We start from the raw sequence: 12,245 nt of genomic DNA, 5'->3' as shown, positions 1-12,245 counted from the left end.
GCCACATGTATCTAATGGCTTCCATATTAGACAACAAGCAAGATAACTACACTTAACAATTCCAAGTGATTTGCCTTATATGCACCCGTATCTAAACAGCATGCTTAAGATGCTTTCCTGATTTATTAACTTTAGAGTTTCTCTTGACTTCTTGTCCTTGTGGATAAGGGACTCATCTTCCCCCACAACCCCAGTCACTTCTTTCCTCTAATTTCTCCAACATCATAATTATCTTGTGAGTGAAAAGGAATTAAAAACAGGAGTGAGATGGCAACATAACTTGCTCTTTGAACAGTACTAGGCTGAGGACACAGATGAACAGAACCAAGAAAGCCTCATCTGGCCACACTAGCTTCCGTTTGGACAACTGTTTCACACTCTGTTATTTCCAGCAACTGGAAGAGGAGCTGGTGGAACATGAACCTCAGGTGGACTCCTTGCAGGAGATCTCCTCCAGCCTGCTCATTAAGGGACACAGAGAAGACTATATTGAGGCTGAAGAGAAGGTGCATGTTATTGAAAAGAAACTCAAGCAGTTACGTGAGCAAGTGGCCCAAGATTTAATGTCCTTGCAGGGAAGCCAGGTAAGTCCGCTTGTGGCTTTTATGTGTCGAGACGTTGTGGTAGAGGCAAACAGGAAGGCGGGGTGCATCTTGCTGTGGCAGGAAGACGGTGCAAGGGGTAAAGGGACTGAGTGGAGGGACAGGCCTTTAAAAAGGTACATGTGTTCTGTCATGTGAAAAAGGAAGCTGACAATAGCTGAGGTTATGAAAAATAAATCGAATTTCTTCATTTCTGCCATTCCTTTATGTCAAATAAACACAGGCCTTCACTTTCTCATGTGACATGGTCTCAGATCCTCTTTGCTGTCTTGGTCACTCTTTCCTGACCACACTTTGAGTTGTCTAATTTCTTCTCATTAAAATATGATGCACCTCAGAAGAAATGGAATACCCAAATTGTGGCCTTCCCAGCCATGGGGCAGGGCCCTGTGTTCTGGAGTCTGTGTCCTCCTGTGCACTCAAGGCTAGCTGGTCTTGGTGGCCATGAGATTGTATCAGTTACTTGTGGCAATCTTGCTGTCAACTGGAACTATGGGTTTTTAATGCAAATGGTTGGCTTTGCCTTGGCTATATTCCCTTTTGTCTGGAAAAAGTCTGTTCAAGTGGAGAGGGAACAGGTAGAAGAACCCCATCTTTGAGAAAGATTTAAGCTGGGGGAAGGGGTGAGCTACTGCTTGAGACTTCGTCATGCAGTTTTGTGCTCCTGAGACTGGACAGAACCTTCTATTTCCTTGAACTAAACTGTTGGGGTATGGCTTTCAGAATCCAGACACGTCTCTGCCCAGCTTTGACGAGGTAGACTCAGGGGACCAACCTCCAGCAGCCTCTGTGCCAGCCCCACAAGCGAAGGTGAGAGCCTGTTCTGTGAGACCCACACTGTTATTTCTTCAAGTCAATGAGATGACAGAAACTTGGGACTCCAAAGCTGCTTTAAACCTTTCATGACAGCACAGTGGTCAAGGGAAAACCTTACTCCAAAGATCATTTTTTAAAGACCTGATTCAAAGGTTCTCTGTGTTACTCTTGCTTGGGGATAATAGGAAATTGTAAAAGTCCCCTTATTAAACAAGTCTGATTTCTACATTAAATTGGACCAACAAACTAGAACGTGAAACTCAGAATTTAACAAACCCAATTATTTCCTGTCTGTTGAAGTTGAATCTCAAATGTATTACCTAGTCCTAAAAGATGACATAAGAACAGTACACGATATAGAGCAGGACCCACTTTATTGCTGACAGGCCTAAAGTATCTTCCATACACTCACTGGCTTCTTTGTTCAGCAGTTCAGAGCAGAGAGGACTACGGAAGAGGAGACCGAGACAGACAGCAGGTAATAGCATTTCACTCACAGCAATGAGTACCTGGGGCCATACCACCTCGCCAATGCCACCGTCCTGGTCCTTGTAAACATCTGGTTTTCTCCCTGTGGGCATGGCTCCAGCAGAACACCTTCATCAACTGTGAGGCCCTGAGTTCAAACCCCCATACCACCACCAAAAAAAAAATTGTTTCTTTTGCCTGGTGAGGGGGAGGGATTGGACCCCCTGGACTCTCATGTCCTGGAGTCCTGGATTTCTTCCTGTCCCTAGGCAGAGAGTAGGCATGGCTCTGGCCGCTCCTGACCAGCTCCTGACCCCCTCTGTTGACAGGGTGTCAGGCCCCGGTGGTGCCGGCAGCTCTCGGCCACAGCGTTCCTTCCTGTGGCGGGTGATCAGGGCAGCACTGCCCTTGCAGTTGCTGCTGCTGTTGCTCCTGCTCCTGGCCTGCCTGCTGCCCTCCTCCGAAGAGGACTACAGCTGCACCCAGGCCAACAACTTCGCCCGCTCCTTCTACCCCATGCTGCGGTACACCAACGGGCCGCCCCCCACCTAGAGCCCTCGCCAGCAGCAGCGCCACATCACTAGCCCATTTGTCATGGGTGTCCAGCTCGTGATTCCAAACCAATCTGCAAGGGACTTAGCATTGGCCAGGCCGAGGGATCTGCTGCAGACACCTCCCTCCAGCTTGGCCAGAGTAGGCTCTTGAGGCCCAGGGCAACTTTCAAATGAGGTTCATCCTGGGGACAACAACCGATGGCAGTGCTGCTCCCACGTTTCGGCGAGCCCAGTTGATTAGTTGAGGGAACGCTAGTTTCCTAAAGAGCTACACATTGTGTGAATTCTGACTTCTTTGAAAACAGCATTATTACAACGTAGTTATATGGCCCACGAGCATGTAAAGAATTTTAGAGAAGCAAGTGAGCAGATTCCACCTTAAAAATGGTCCCGAAACTCATCTGCACCCAAGCTGATTGATCAAGATGAGAATATGGTAAACATGTAGGGTGGGTTCTCCTCCAATCAGCTAGCAATCTGAGCTACCATTATAAACCAAAATACTCTGTTTAGTACCTAGGTCGGCTCTTTTTATATTGCTTTAAATTTTTAAAGAAATTTTATTGCATGGATGTGGTTATTTGTGCATATTTTTTAATGATGCTGAATCTGTATGAATAATGTAAACTTTGACTTTTTTAAAAAATTGGATTTTAGCTTAAGCTTTTGACTAATGTACAGTAAATGCCAAACTACAGACTTGATAGGGATGTTTTTGTAAGTTAATTTTATAAGACTTTTCACGTTTAAAACAGATGCTTCAGGTTTGGTTGAACTGTTTGGCCACTGTGGGGGAGGGGTTGGTACAGAAACTTGAAGCTGTTTGTGGTATGTACAACTCAAATGTTTCTCATTAAAAAACAAAATCACCCAGACTGATGGACTGGATTATGTTACAAAACAGGTCCTGGCACTGTTCGTCTTCATAGAACAAAAATTCTTTTAAAAACATTTTGGGGAGGGGTGCTTTTTAGTCTCAAGTTTTACATTCCACTTAGTTCACTTTGTGCCAGGATTATTTATAAACCTAGAAGCCCACAACCTGTCTGGAGAGAGGACCCTTCCACATGTGCAAATGACTCATTGTGTGACCGTCAGGTGCTACAGGGAAACAGCTAAGGGCAGTGCTGCAAGGAAAGTGGACAAAAAGGAAGGCTGTTTCACCCAGTTTTTCTAATCCCAGCTCTTTGTGGAATGAAGTACAACTTGAGTACCCCCTGTCCAAAATGCTTGGGACTAGAAGTGTTTGGATCAGAGGGTTTTTGGATTTTGGAATATTTGCATGTACATTATGAGATCTCTAGGAAATGAGATCCCAGCCTAAACAAGAAATTCATGTGTTTCACATATACCTTATCCACACAGGCCTAAGGTCACGTAATACAGTATTTTTAGTAATTCTGTGCATGCAACAAGGTTTCACGGTGTAGAACTCTCCAGTTAGTGTCATGTCGGCACTCAGTTTTTGAGCTCTTTGGAGTTGAATGTGAGATATACTCCATCTGTGACAGGCAGCCAGGTGTCTAACAAATGTTATAGGCAAAGAAACCTACCTTTCATGGGATTCCAGTACTTACTGTCTACTTTCCACCTAAACAAAGCATTTCTCCCTCTACTGGAAGTTACTGATCCAGTTCCTCACCTGCATTTTTAGCACCTAGAGGTACCATGAAGAAAAACACCACTGATCAGCTCTCTTCCCTTCTTTGCAAAGCACATCGGTATATTTCAGTGTCGGCACCCGCCATGGGTCAGGCATGCACAAGGCCTGTGCAGTTAACCAGCTTGTTAGAGGACCATTTGAAAAGAGTCTATCTTCACTTTACCTTCACTGTTTGGTTATCAAATTGGTGAGTTGATATGGGGAGAAAGGTGGAGTTTACCACATAACTTCAAATGTATTTTAACTTGTTAAATGATCTATCTTTTTTTGTGGATTACAGTTAATCCCAGAGAGGGAATTTTTCCTTAAACCACTGAGGTGTTTAGAGGGTGCCTGCTGCACTGTAGCCTGAGGCAAAAAAACAAAATCTCTATCTCCCTTCCCATCATCCATTCCTATGGAGGTGAGTGGGTCAGTGGTCTTTTCTGCCCTTAAGGAGGGACACAAGGATAAGTCAAGGAGCTGCTTACGTCTTGAGGCCCAATTATATATATACCAAGTGGCTACAAGAGAACGTTAAGCTTACCCACCCCTTCCCCCAACACCCATCCCCAGGGAAGCCACTGTCACCTTCCTTCACCACAGCTCAGCCTTATTTGTGGATTTATTACACATGGTTTTGACTTTGCATGATCAGAAAAACATTTTAAAAAAACAAAAATTTAAAATTCCTGCACACACATTACACATCCCAGTTGACTTCTCAGTCCCACTGTCATCATGTGATCTGCTGAGTATTTCCCTACCCCGAATTTTGTGAAAATCTGCCTCCCAAAACAAGTAAAATCAAATGTGCTTAATTGACGTGATCAAGTGAGAATGCTAGATTTGTTAACAAGCATGTCTTCATATGTCTTCAGCAGAAGTTAGGCAGCAGTATGGGAAAATGAACCAAGCATCTACAGCACAGCCCTGAATTCTGTATCCTGAGCGTGCATGGTGTTCCCTCCATGGTGATCGTGGAACCAGGTACCCGTGGATACCCAGGGTCTGCTGTACTCACAAAACATTCATGTGAGATAATCTGTGTCTTACACTGTCACAGATACTTGCATCTTTCCTGCCCCACTTGCAGAGGAAAATATATATGACTTATCCATACAAAAATAACTTCAATATGAACAAGTTACTTCTCTCCCCATCTCTGAAGGGCATAATACTAATTGATTCAGGTAGACTAATTACAGAAACTCTATCGAAATAATTGCCGTATTGTATACCAGGACTTTTACATTTTGTGAGCCACACTTCACTCCTACACACAGAGCCTGTAGTCATAAAGCCACACTGGTGATTAGATGATCAGTGATTAAATTGTTCCTGGTTAGGAAGCCTTAGCTTAAGGCAGAGGTCAGCTCTTTCAGTATACAAGCATCTGTACTTCTGTGTGTTAAGCCTAGGAGGACTATCCGTGCTTTTCATCAAATTCCCAAAGGGCTTTAGAAACCCAAAATAGAATAGAACTCAAAACCGAATACAGATATTATTTAACCCAATTACTGTAAGATTTTATCCTCAGCTCCCAACGAATACATTTTTTAAACTGAATTTATAAAAAGCACTTTATTTGTCACATTAAACTTTTCTCAATAGTTCCATAGACATTAAAGGGACACAGGACAAAGTACTACCCAGAGGAATAGAAAGCAAGTCTCAAAAATCTGCTTTCACACAACAAACATTCATTTCTTAAAGGCCCACATTTTAAAGCCTACAAATGCTAATCCACAAATTAGTGTAATGGTGCAAGGCATCTGTCTGAAAAAATGACAAATTATAGGCAACCAACGGGCTTGGAAATACACAAGACCATTGAATAATAAAGTTACAGAACCCATACTCATGTCATTTAGATACCCAACACAGCAAAACAAATGCAACAACACTGATGGTACAGTTAACCAGGAACTGTTCTGGGCAAGCAAATGTTTGCCCTTTCCATAAGTAAAACCCAACATCAAATAACTGGCTGACTCTACAAGTGAACAGGATCCTTGGAATTTAAATTTAAAAAAAAAAACTGACTCGAAAGCAACAAAAAAGGAGGTAAGATTGTGCATCACAGAGAAATGCACAACTTAGAGCTGCCACCAGAGCCAAACTTCCTTCAGTTTGAGAACTAAAAGGAATAAATGCCACGTGTTTTCACACTATGGTATACCAAACTCCACAGGGAAGCATCAACACCTAAGAGACACCTGGAGTTGTGCGTGGGTAAATTTCCGAGGAATGTACTGTTGGGGGAAGCGGGAGCAGACGGGAGGTGGTGGCAGTACCCACTAGCATGGGAGGACAGGAATGAGTCACCTTATTTTTACTGCCTATCACTGCTACTGTTCATGCACATCCCATCTAAGCTGAGAAGGCAGGAGCTAAAGGTCCTGCAGAAGGCAACCATGCCATGTCATACTGAGATTCTGCTCGAGAAGCAGGAAGAATCAGGCAGCAGAAGCAATGCCAACAGAGGCAGGCAGAAGACCTGAATTCCAGTCCTCCCTTGGCCATAAGGTTTATGACCTTGAACAGGTCACTTTGCCCCTCTGGGCTTTAATTTGCACATGTATAAAAGACAGAACTGAACTGGGTCAGAAGGTTTACGAGCTGTTGCTGTGTCTACAAGGATGCTTTGGGTGTTAGGAATGTGGGGGCCTCACAGGCAGGTCCCGCTGAAGCTGCAGTAGCCATGCATGTCAGGTTGCACTTGATAAATGGATTCTGCAGCTTAAAAATATCTTTTCTGGGGGTGAGGATGTAGCTCCAGACTAGGGCTAGGGAGCGAGCCGAGGGCCTCACACATGCCAGGCAAGAGCTCCACCGCTGAAGCTGCACCCACAGCTCCTTAATATTTTTTTTCAGCTAGTTGAACCACGTGATCACTTTGAGCACTGGACTTGGACTGCCCCTGTTCAGCTCTGTCACTTGTTCTGTGTGACTTTGAGCAAGTTCGCTGAGGTTCTTGCTAGCTTCCACAAGCAGAAAGGATAACAGCAATTAGTATGAGGATTAAATGTGAATGTGTGGCAGACAGAACTGTGTCTGGCACGCAGTAAATGGTCCACAAACATTTCAGTATTTCTAAATACTGAATGGTATGTTTTTTATCATTTTCTTTATACAGTCTTATTTTTGAAAAGATTTTTAGCTTAAAAAATGTATCAGATCTTCTTAAATAAAAAGACTTTTAAAATAGAGCTAGAAACTGAAGATTTATCTTGAATTTGAGGTATCAACCTATGCAAGCCTCTTAGTTGTAAACAGAAACCAAACCCTGTTTTCACATGCTAGAAAATTCTAGAATTGCTTCAACTTAACTTAGTTCTGCCAAGAATTGGTAGCTGTTTTTTCTTAATGAATTCCAAACTCCCTGGCCTTCCAGCTGAGTTAGCAGGTGAAGTAACCCAAGTAAAGACTCTGACTGCATAGCTCTGGTTGCTTGTTGTACTGTTTGGTTTTAATGTGGTTAAGACTCCCCAGATTAGTTATTTAGCTAACAGCTCTGTCCTGCATTCCTGCCTCAATTTTTCAAGAAAAATCTCCTCAGGGTTATTGTCGAGTTTGATCCTTTGCAGTCATTCCTGTTGTATGACAGGCCTGAGAACAGACGGGGAGGTTCAGTTAGAATGAAACTCACTGTGAAGAATCATGGTCTGGCTCTTCTGGAATTGCCCACGCCATCCTCTTTAGAGAGAGCCAATTCACCCCCAGGAATCTGGGTGAACTCTCTGTATTAAGGATATTTCATGGCAATCATTTTATTAAAATTTGTCTGCATGGCCTTGTATTAATCACTCATGTTTTTTTAAGTCCAGATCTCATTCATCTATAATAAGGTTCTCTTAATTTAATAATCACTTCCCAATTAAAACAGAGGAAAGGAATTTTGCCATGCTAGTGGCAGGTAGAAGATCACTGTTTTGTTTTGTTTTTCTTCAGTGGTCTAATTCCTGTTTACAATTGTTGGGTCCAATTCATCCTAGTTAATTCCTTCTAAAAACTGAACTTGAAAACACTTGAGATCCATCCTTCACTATGGAAAAACTCCAAAATTGTCCTAAAGGAAGATTTGGCAGGAGTGGATATCCCCAAAAAGAAGACATTTACAGGAAACCACTATGAACTAAAGAGAAATGACTAACCTTTAAAATGGATATCGAGGATTTTTCCAACACATAAAAATGGTAGCCTGACATGTTGGTTTTTTTTTTTTTAAGTTATCATCCGTAGAGGACATTTTTGGAGCAGATGGGCAGATAGTCAACACTTCATTGAAAGTGGGAAATAGCCCTCAGATACTCAAAACAACAAATACCTTCAGAGTACAGATCTTATCATCTCACTCGCCTGCCTGCCCTAGATCCAAGCCAAAATAAGCCCTACACCTCAGAGCCCTCAAGGTTGGACTAACCTGTGCTCTAGCACACCTAGGTGAGACCTGGGGCAAGAAGAAATGACCGAAAGTCAGGCTAAATTGAAATACAGTGAAACAAGCAGCCTCAAGATGCAGCCAGAGAATTTGTGAAAAATAACAGACATAATGGTAGGGTGGCACACACCTGTAATCACAGCAGCCAAGGCAGGCATATCCAAAGTTCAAGGCCAGCCTGGAGATACATAGTGAGACCTTGTTGCAAAAAAAAGAAAAAAGAAAGGCCATTTGCACATATCTAAGTACACACAGGACTTAGCCACCTGAGTCCTATCTGGTACCTTCCTTAAGTATCAAAATTCAACATAAAAAATGTCACTATGTAGTAATTAGGCAATGGCTTGAACTTCATTCTGTTTTTTCTTTGTCTTTCTTACCTCATAGTCTCTTAAACGACAATTAGTAGGATTTCACTGGCAAACAATTGCTCAAGGCTGACTTCTTGGCCTCCCACCTCCTTCTCTCCAGCCTCCCAACCCCTCTGTTTATAGTGGGGGAGTCTATGCTGGCCAGAAAGCAAGAAAACTGACCTTCAGGGTAACACTGGTTCCCTGCTTCCTATGAAATCAAGCTTATGTTTCTGCACTGAATCTAAGGCTGTAGCATTGAGTCCCTAAGAATAATTTCAAACTGCCTTGGAACACCACTATCAGTGTGTTCTCTCAAGCCAATGTCCAAGTGTTTCTGAGACAGCTAAGCCCAACTTCTAGTAAAATTGCGCCAGTATCAAAATTCGGAGTTATTCAACACCCCCCCCAACTCTACTTGGGAGGTACAGATTGGAAGGATTGGGGTTCAAGGCCAGCCTGAGCAATAAGTTAGCAAGACTCCATCTCAACAAACAAGCCAAGCATGGTGGCCCACACCTGTCATCCCAGCTACACAGTAGGCTGTAAATAGGAAGATCACCTGTGAGGCCACTTCCCAGGCAAAAAATGCAAGGTCCTGCCTGAAAAATAACTGAACCAAGAAAGGGCTGGGGGCATGACTCAAGTGGTAGAGCACCTGCCTAGCCAAAAAAAAAAAATCAAGTTCTCACTGACAGAAACTAATTTTTATTTCATTAAATTTAATCTTCCTAATGACTCAGTAAATACAGGATGGGCTAGCCAAAGTAAACCTATTTTTAAAAGAAAATATTTAATGCCATATTACTGGGTAACTTTTGAAGACATTACCACAAAAATCAGCATGGTTAGTTAACTGCTCATTTCCAAAGTACAACCATTATGCATTTTGTGCATTTGCTATATTTCCAAAAAGTTGTCTGAAATCTTCAATTCTTAAAAAGTGAGTTAAAATTGTCATTTTAGAAGTGCTTTATCTTCAGTTCCTATTTATGTTCCACCTGGAATAAGAGCTAATGTTTTTATTAAGTTTCTATTTCACCCAGCCCATCATATAGATGTTCTCGTAAGAAAATATTTCAAGACATCCATAGGGGGTAAAAGAACTCTCTTTTGCTAAAAATAATTACACCTAAATATTTCTCTCTAAAGGAGAGTTCACAAACTATGGCCTCTTGTTCAAGTGCTATGCCCATCAGCCTACAGCACGGGTGCGAGGTTGCTGTGCAGGTGTGGGGACATGGGCGTGGGGGTAGATCTTTGCATAGACTAGTACACCACATACAGTTAACAACTGTCCCTAGCTCTCTGGGTGACTCGTGGAGGTTGTGGCTGCTACCTCTGCTGTGCCCACAGAACAGTGGCCCATTCCTACAAATGCAGCCTTTGTGCAGCACACACACGAGCTGTTGGCCCAGAATTTCAAAGGGATCCATTCTAGAAGAGATTTAAATCTTCCATACAGACACACCTGGCACCAGCAGGCCCCACAAATGCAAATCAAGAGGGACCAATCTGCCATGGGTAACAAGGTGTGGGAGGAAGGCCACAGCTCACACCCAGCTTGACACTGTCCCTCTAGTCTTTTGACAGACTAACAAAACAACTGACATCAGTCCTCACAGGCCTGTGAGGTAGGTATGTCAAACTAGTTAACTGATTGTCACTGGGGTTTTAAATCCTACAATCAAATGGTCCAGAAGAGGCATGCAGAAGTCGATTCCAAGGTCACACAGTAAGGTTAATCCACTTCCTATAAATATGTCACATTCTCTCACCTAATTTGCAACCCTCCTGAGTCAGAGTTCCACCATTCATTCCAGAACCTTTGAGATGTTTTCCAAGGGGGTGGCAGGGACATGGAAAGTACGAAAGGGAGCACATTGAGATCCTTAAAGGTTATACAAGTTGGAACACTGCATTCGAATGTGCCTGCAGGGTAAGGAAAACTGTGACTGGGAAGTGGAAAGGTGGGGGAAGGACGGTACATGACTAAGGCTGCCACTGGCACGAAGATGAAGCCCAGCTTCACGACCTGCCGGAGTCCACACTTCCGCCTTTGACCTCCTTGTGGGCTGTTCCTTCACCTCAGGGCGGGGCATCACTGGGACGCTGGGTTCTGGCAGCCCTCTCTGCTCCTACTGTCCTCTGCCAAGCTGCACTCGCTCCCCGGGACTGAGGACTTGTACCCGCGAAGTGTGTGGGCATTCAGCATCTCCAGCAGCAGGTCATACACTGGGACCACATTTTTGCACTTCATGCTGAGCAGATGTTCCATGCCCTTGTTACTATGGGGACAAAAAGGTGCTGAGATTCCTTCCCTGGAGGTAGTCACAGGAATGTTGAGATCTTCCCCAACTGTGTACAGAGCCAGACCACCCCCCCACACACACTCTACAGTTCCCCCAGCCTGTAGTTCTTCAGCTCATGCATCCAAGTCCCTCAATAAGCATGCTATCCTGTGTGTCCCACTACCCACCCACAATGGCCTGACACATGGTACAATCAATTTCATTCCTCACGGAAGTTACATTCTACAAAGACACTACAAGCATTGAATCAGCAAATACTGAATCATTCTTTCTAGAGGAAATACACAGTTGGTTCCTCAAGCCTCTGCTTACAAAATTTTCATCAGCCAATCAATACACAACCTTGCTTTATGTATGTTTCTGTACAAAGACACCCTACTTATATGTTGTAGTTTCATTAACATTGAACTCGTGGTCAACAGTGCTAGAACTCACGCCTGAATGAGACTTATCTAAGACGTGTATTTCCTCCAAAAGGCACATCACATCTTTCTTGCACTTCGAAACACCAGGGAGCCCTTCAGCACTACACCAGGAAGTTGTTTTAAACAATGCAGCCACCCACAAAAAGCACAACAATATGACTCTAAATAGACAGTGTAACTGATGACACTATTTGCAGTGTGAGAGCTGACACAGGACAGCAGAACATCTCCTGGTTCCACCTCAGCTGGGAACATGCATATCGAGCGACTCAAAATTTTTGCCACTCTGGGCATGGCCTCAAGAGTGCCATAAGTAATGATTTAGGGGTAACAAATCCATGTGAGCAAGTAGATGAATTCACAAATATGGAACGGCTAAGGATCAACCTCCTCTGTCCTGTAAAGTGATCATTAAAGAGAACACAGGAGCAGAAGTCTTTTTACTTCCCCACAGTCCCTAGACCTTCCTCCCTCGTCTCCCCATTCCAGCGTCAGGGCAGGGCCCTCCTGAGCATCATGGTACCAGCAGTAGCCATCACCGTGTGCCGCTCCATCAATGCACACAGTGTACCCATCCTGACTGGAATGCCCTGCTTTTGAACCTGTTGGCAAGTTTTCTTGAGTCTCATCCT

General features: G+C 43.6%; 2 protein-coding genes across 16 annotated transcripts in view; one reads left to right on the top strand and one right to left on the bottom strand.

Annotated features, from left to right (window-relative positions):
* Syne2 (spectrin repeat containing nuclear envelope protein 2) overlaps positions 1-3,315 on the top strand; it is a 300,742-nt gene extending 297,427 nt beyond the window's left edge. For 10 of the 12 annotated variants that reach the window (XM_074067818.1, XM_074067817.1, XM_074067815.1 and 7 more), the window contains 4 exons: positions 393-584; positions 1,326-1,412; positions 1,847-1,896; positions 2,216-3,315. In XM_074067818.1, coding sequence (XP_073923919.1) covers positions 393-584; positions 1,326-1,412; positions 1,847-1,896; positions 2,216-2,438 — 552 coding nt within the window. In that variant the 3' untranslated portion in view covers positions 2,439-3,315. The remainder of the gene's footprint in view (positions 1-392; positions 585-1,325; positions 1,413-1,846; positions 1,897-2,215) is intronic. The other 2 variants (XM_074067816.1, XM_074067813.1) reach the window with 1 other exon arrangement.
* Esr2 (estrogen receptor 2) overlaps positions 1-12,245 on the bottom strand; it is a 119,455-nt gene that overhangs the window by 15,920 nt on the left and 91,290 nt on the right. For 3 of the 4 annotated variants that reach the window (XM_074067821.1, XM_074067820.1, XM_074067822.1), the window contains one exon: positions 5,652-11,164. The exons of the other annotated variant lie outside the window; for it this stretch is intronic. In XM_074067821.1, coding sequence (XP_073923922.1) covers positions 10,978-11,164 — 187 coding nt within the window. In that variant the 3' untranslated portion in view covers positions 5,652-10,977. Of the gene's footprint in view, positions 1-5,651; positions 11,165-12,245 lie in introns of those variants that run through there. 4 annotated transcript variants of the gene reach the window in all.

Source organism: Castor canadensis, chromosome 3 (genome assembly GCF_047511655.1).
Source record: "Castor canadensis chromosome 3, mCasCan1.hap1v2, whole genome shotgun sequence".
Classification (NCBI taxonomy): domain Eukaryota; kingdom Metazoa; phylum Chordata; class Mammalia; order Rodentia; family Castoridae; genus Castor; species Castor canadensis.
This window is presented reverse-complemented; position numbering and strand designations above follow the sequence as displayed.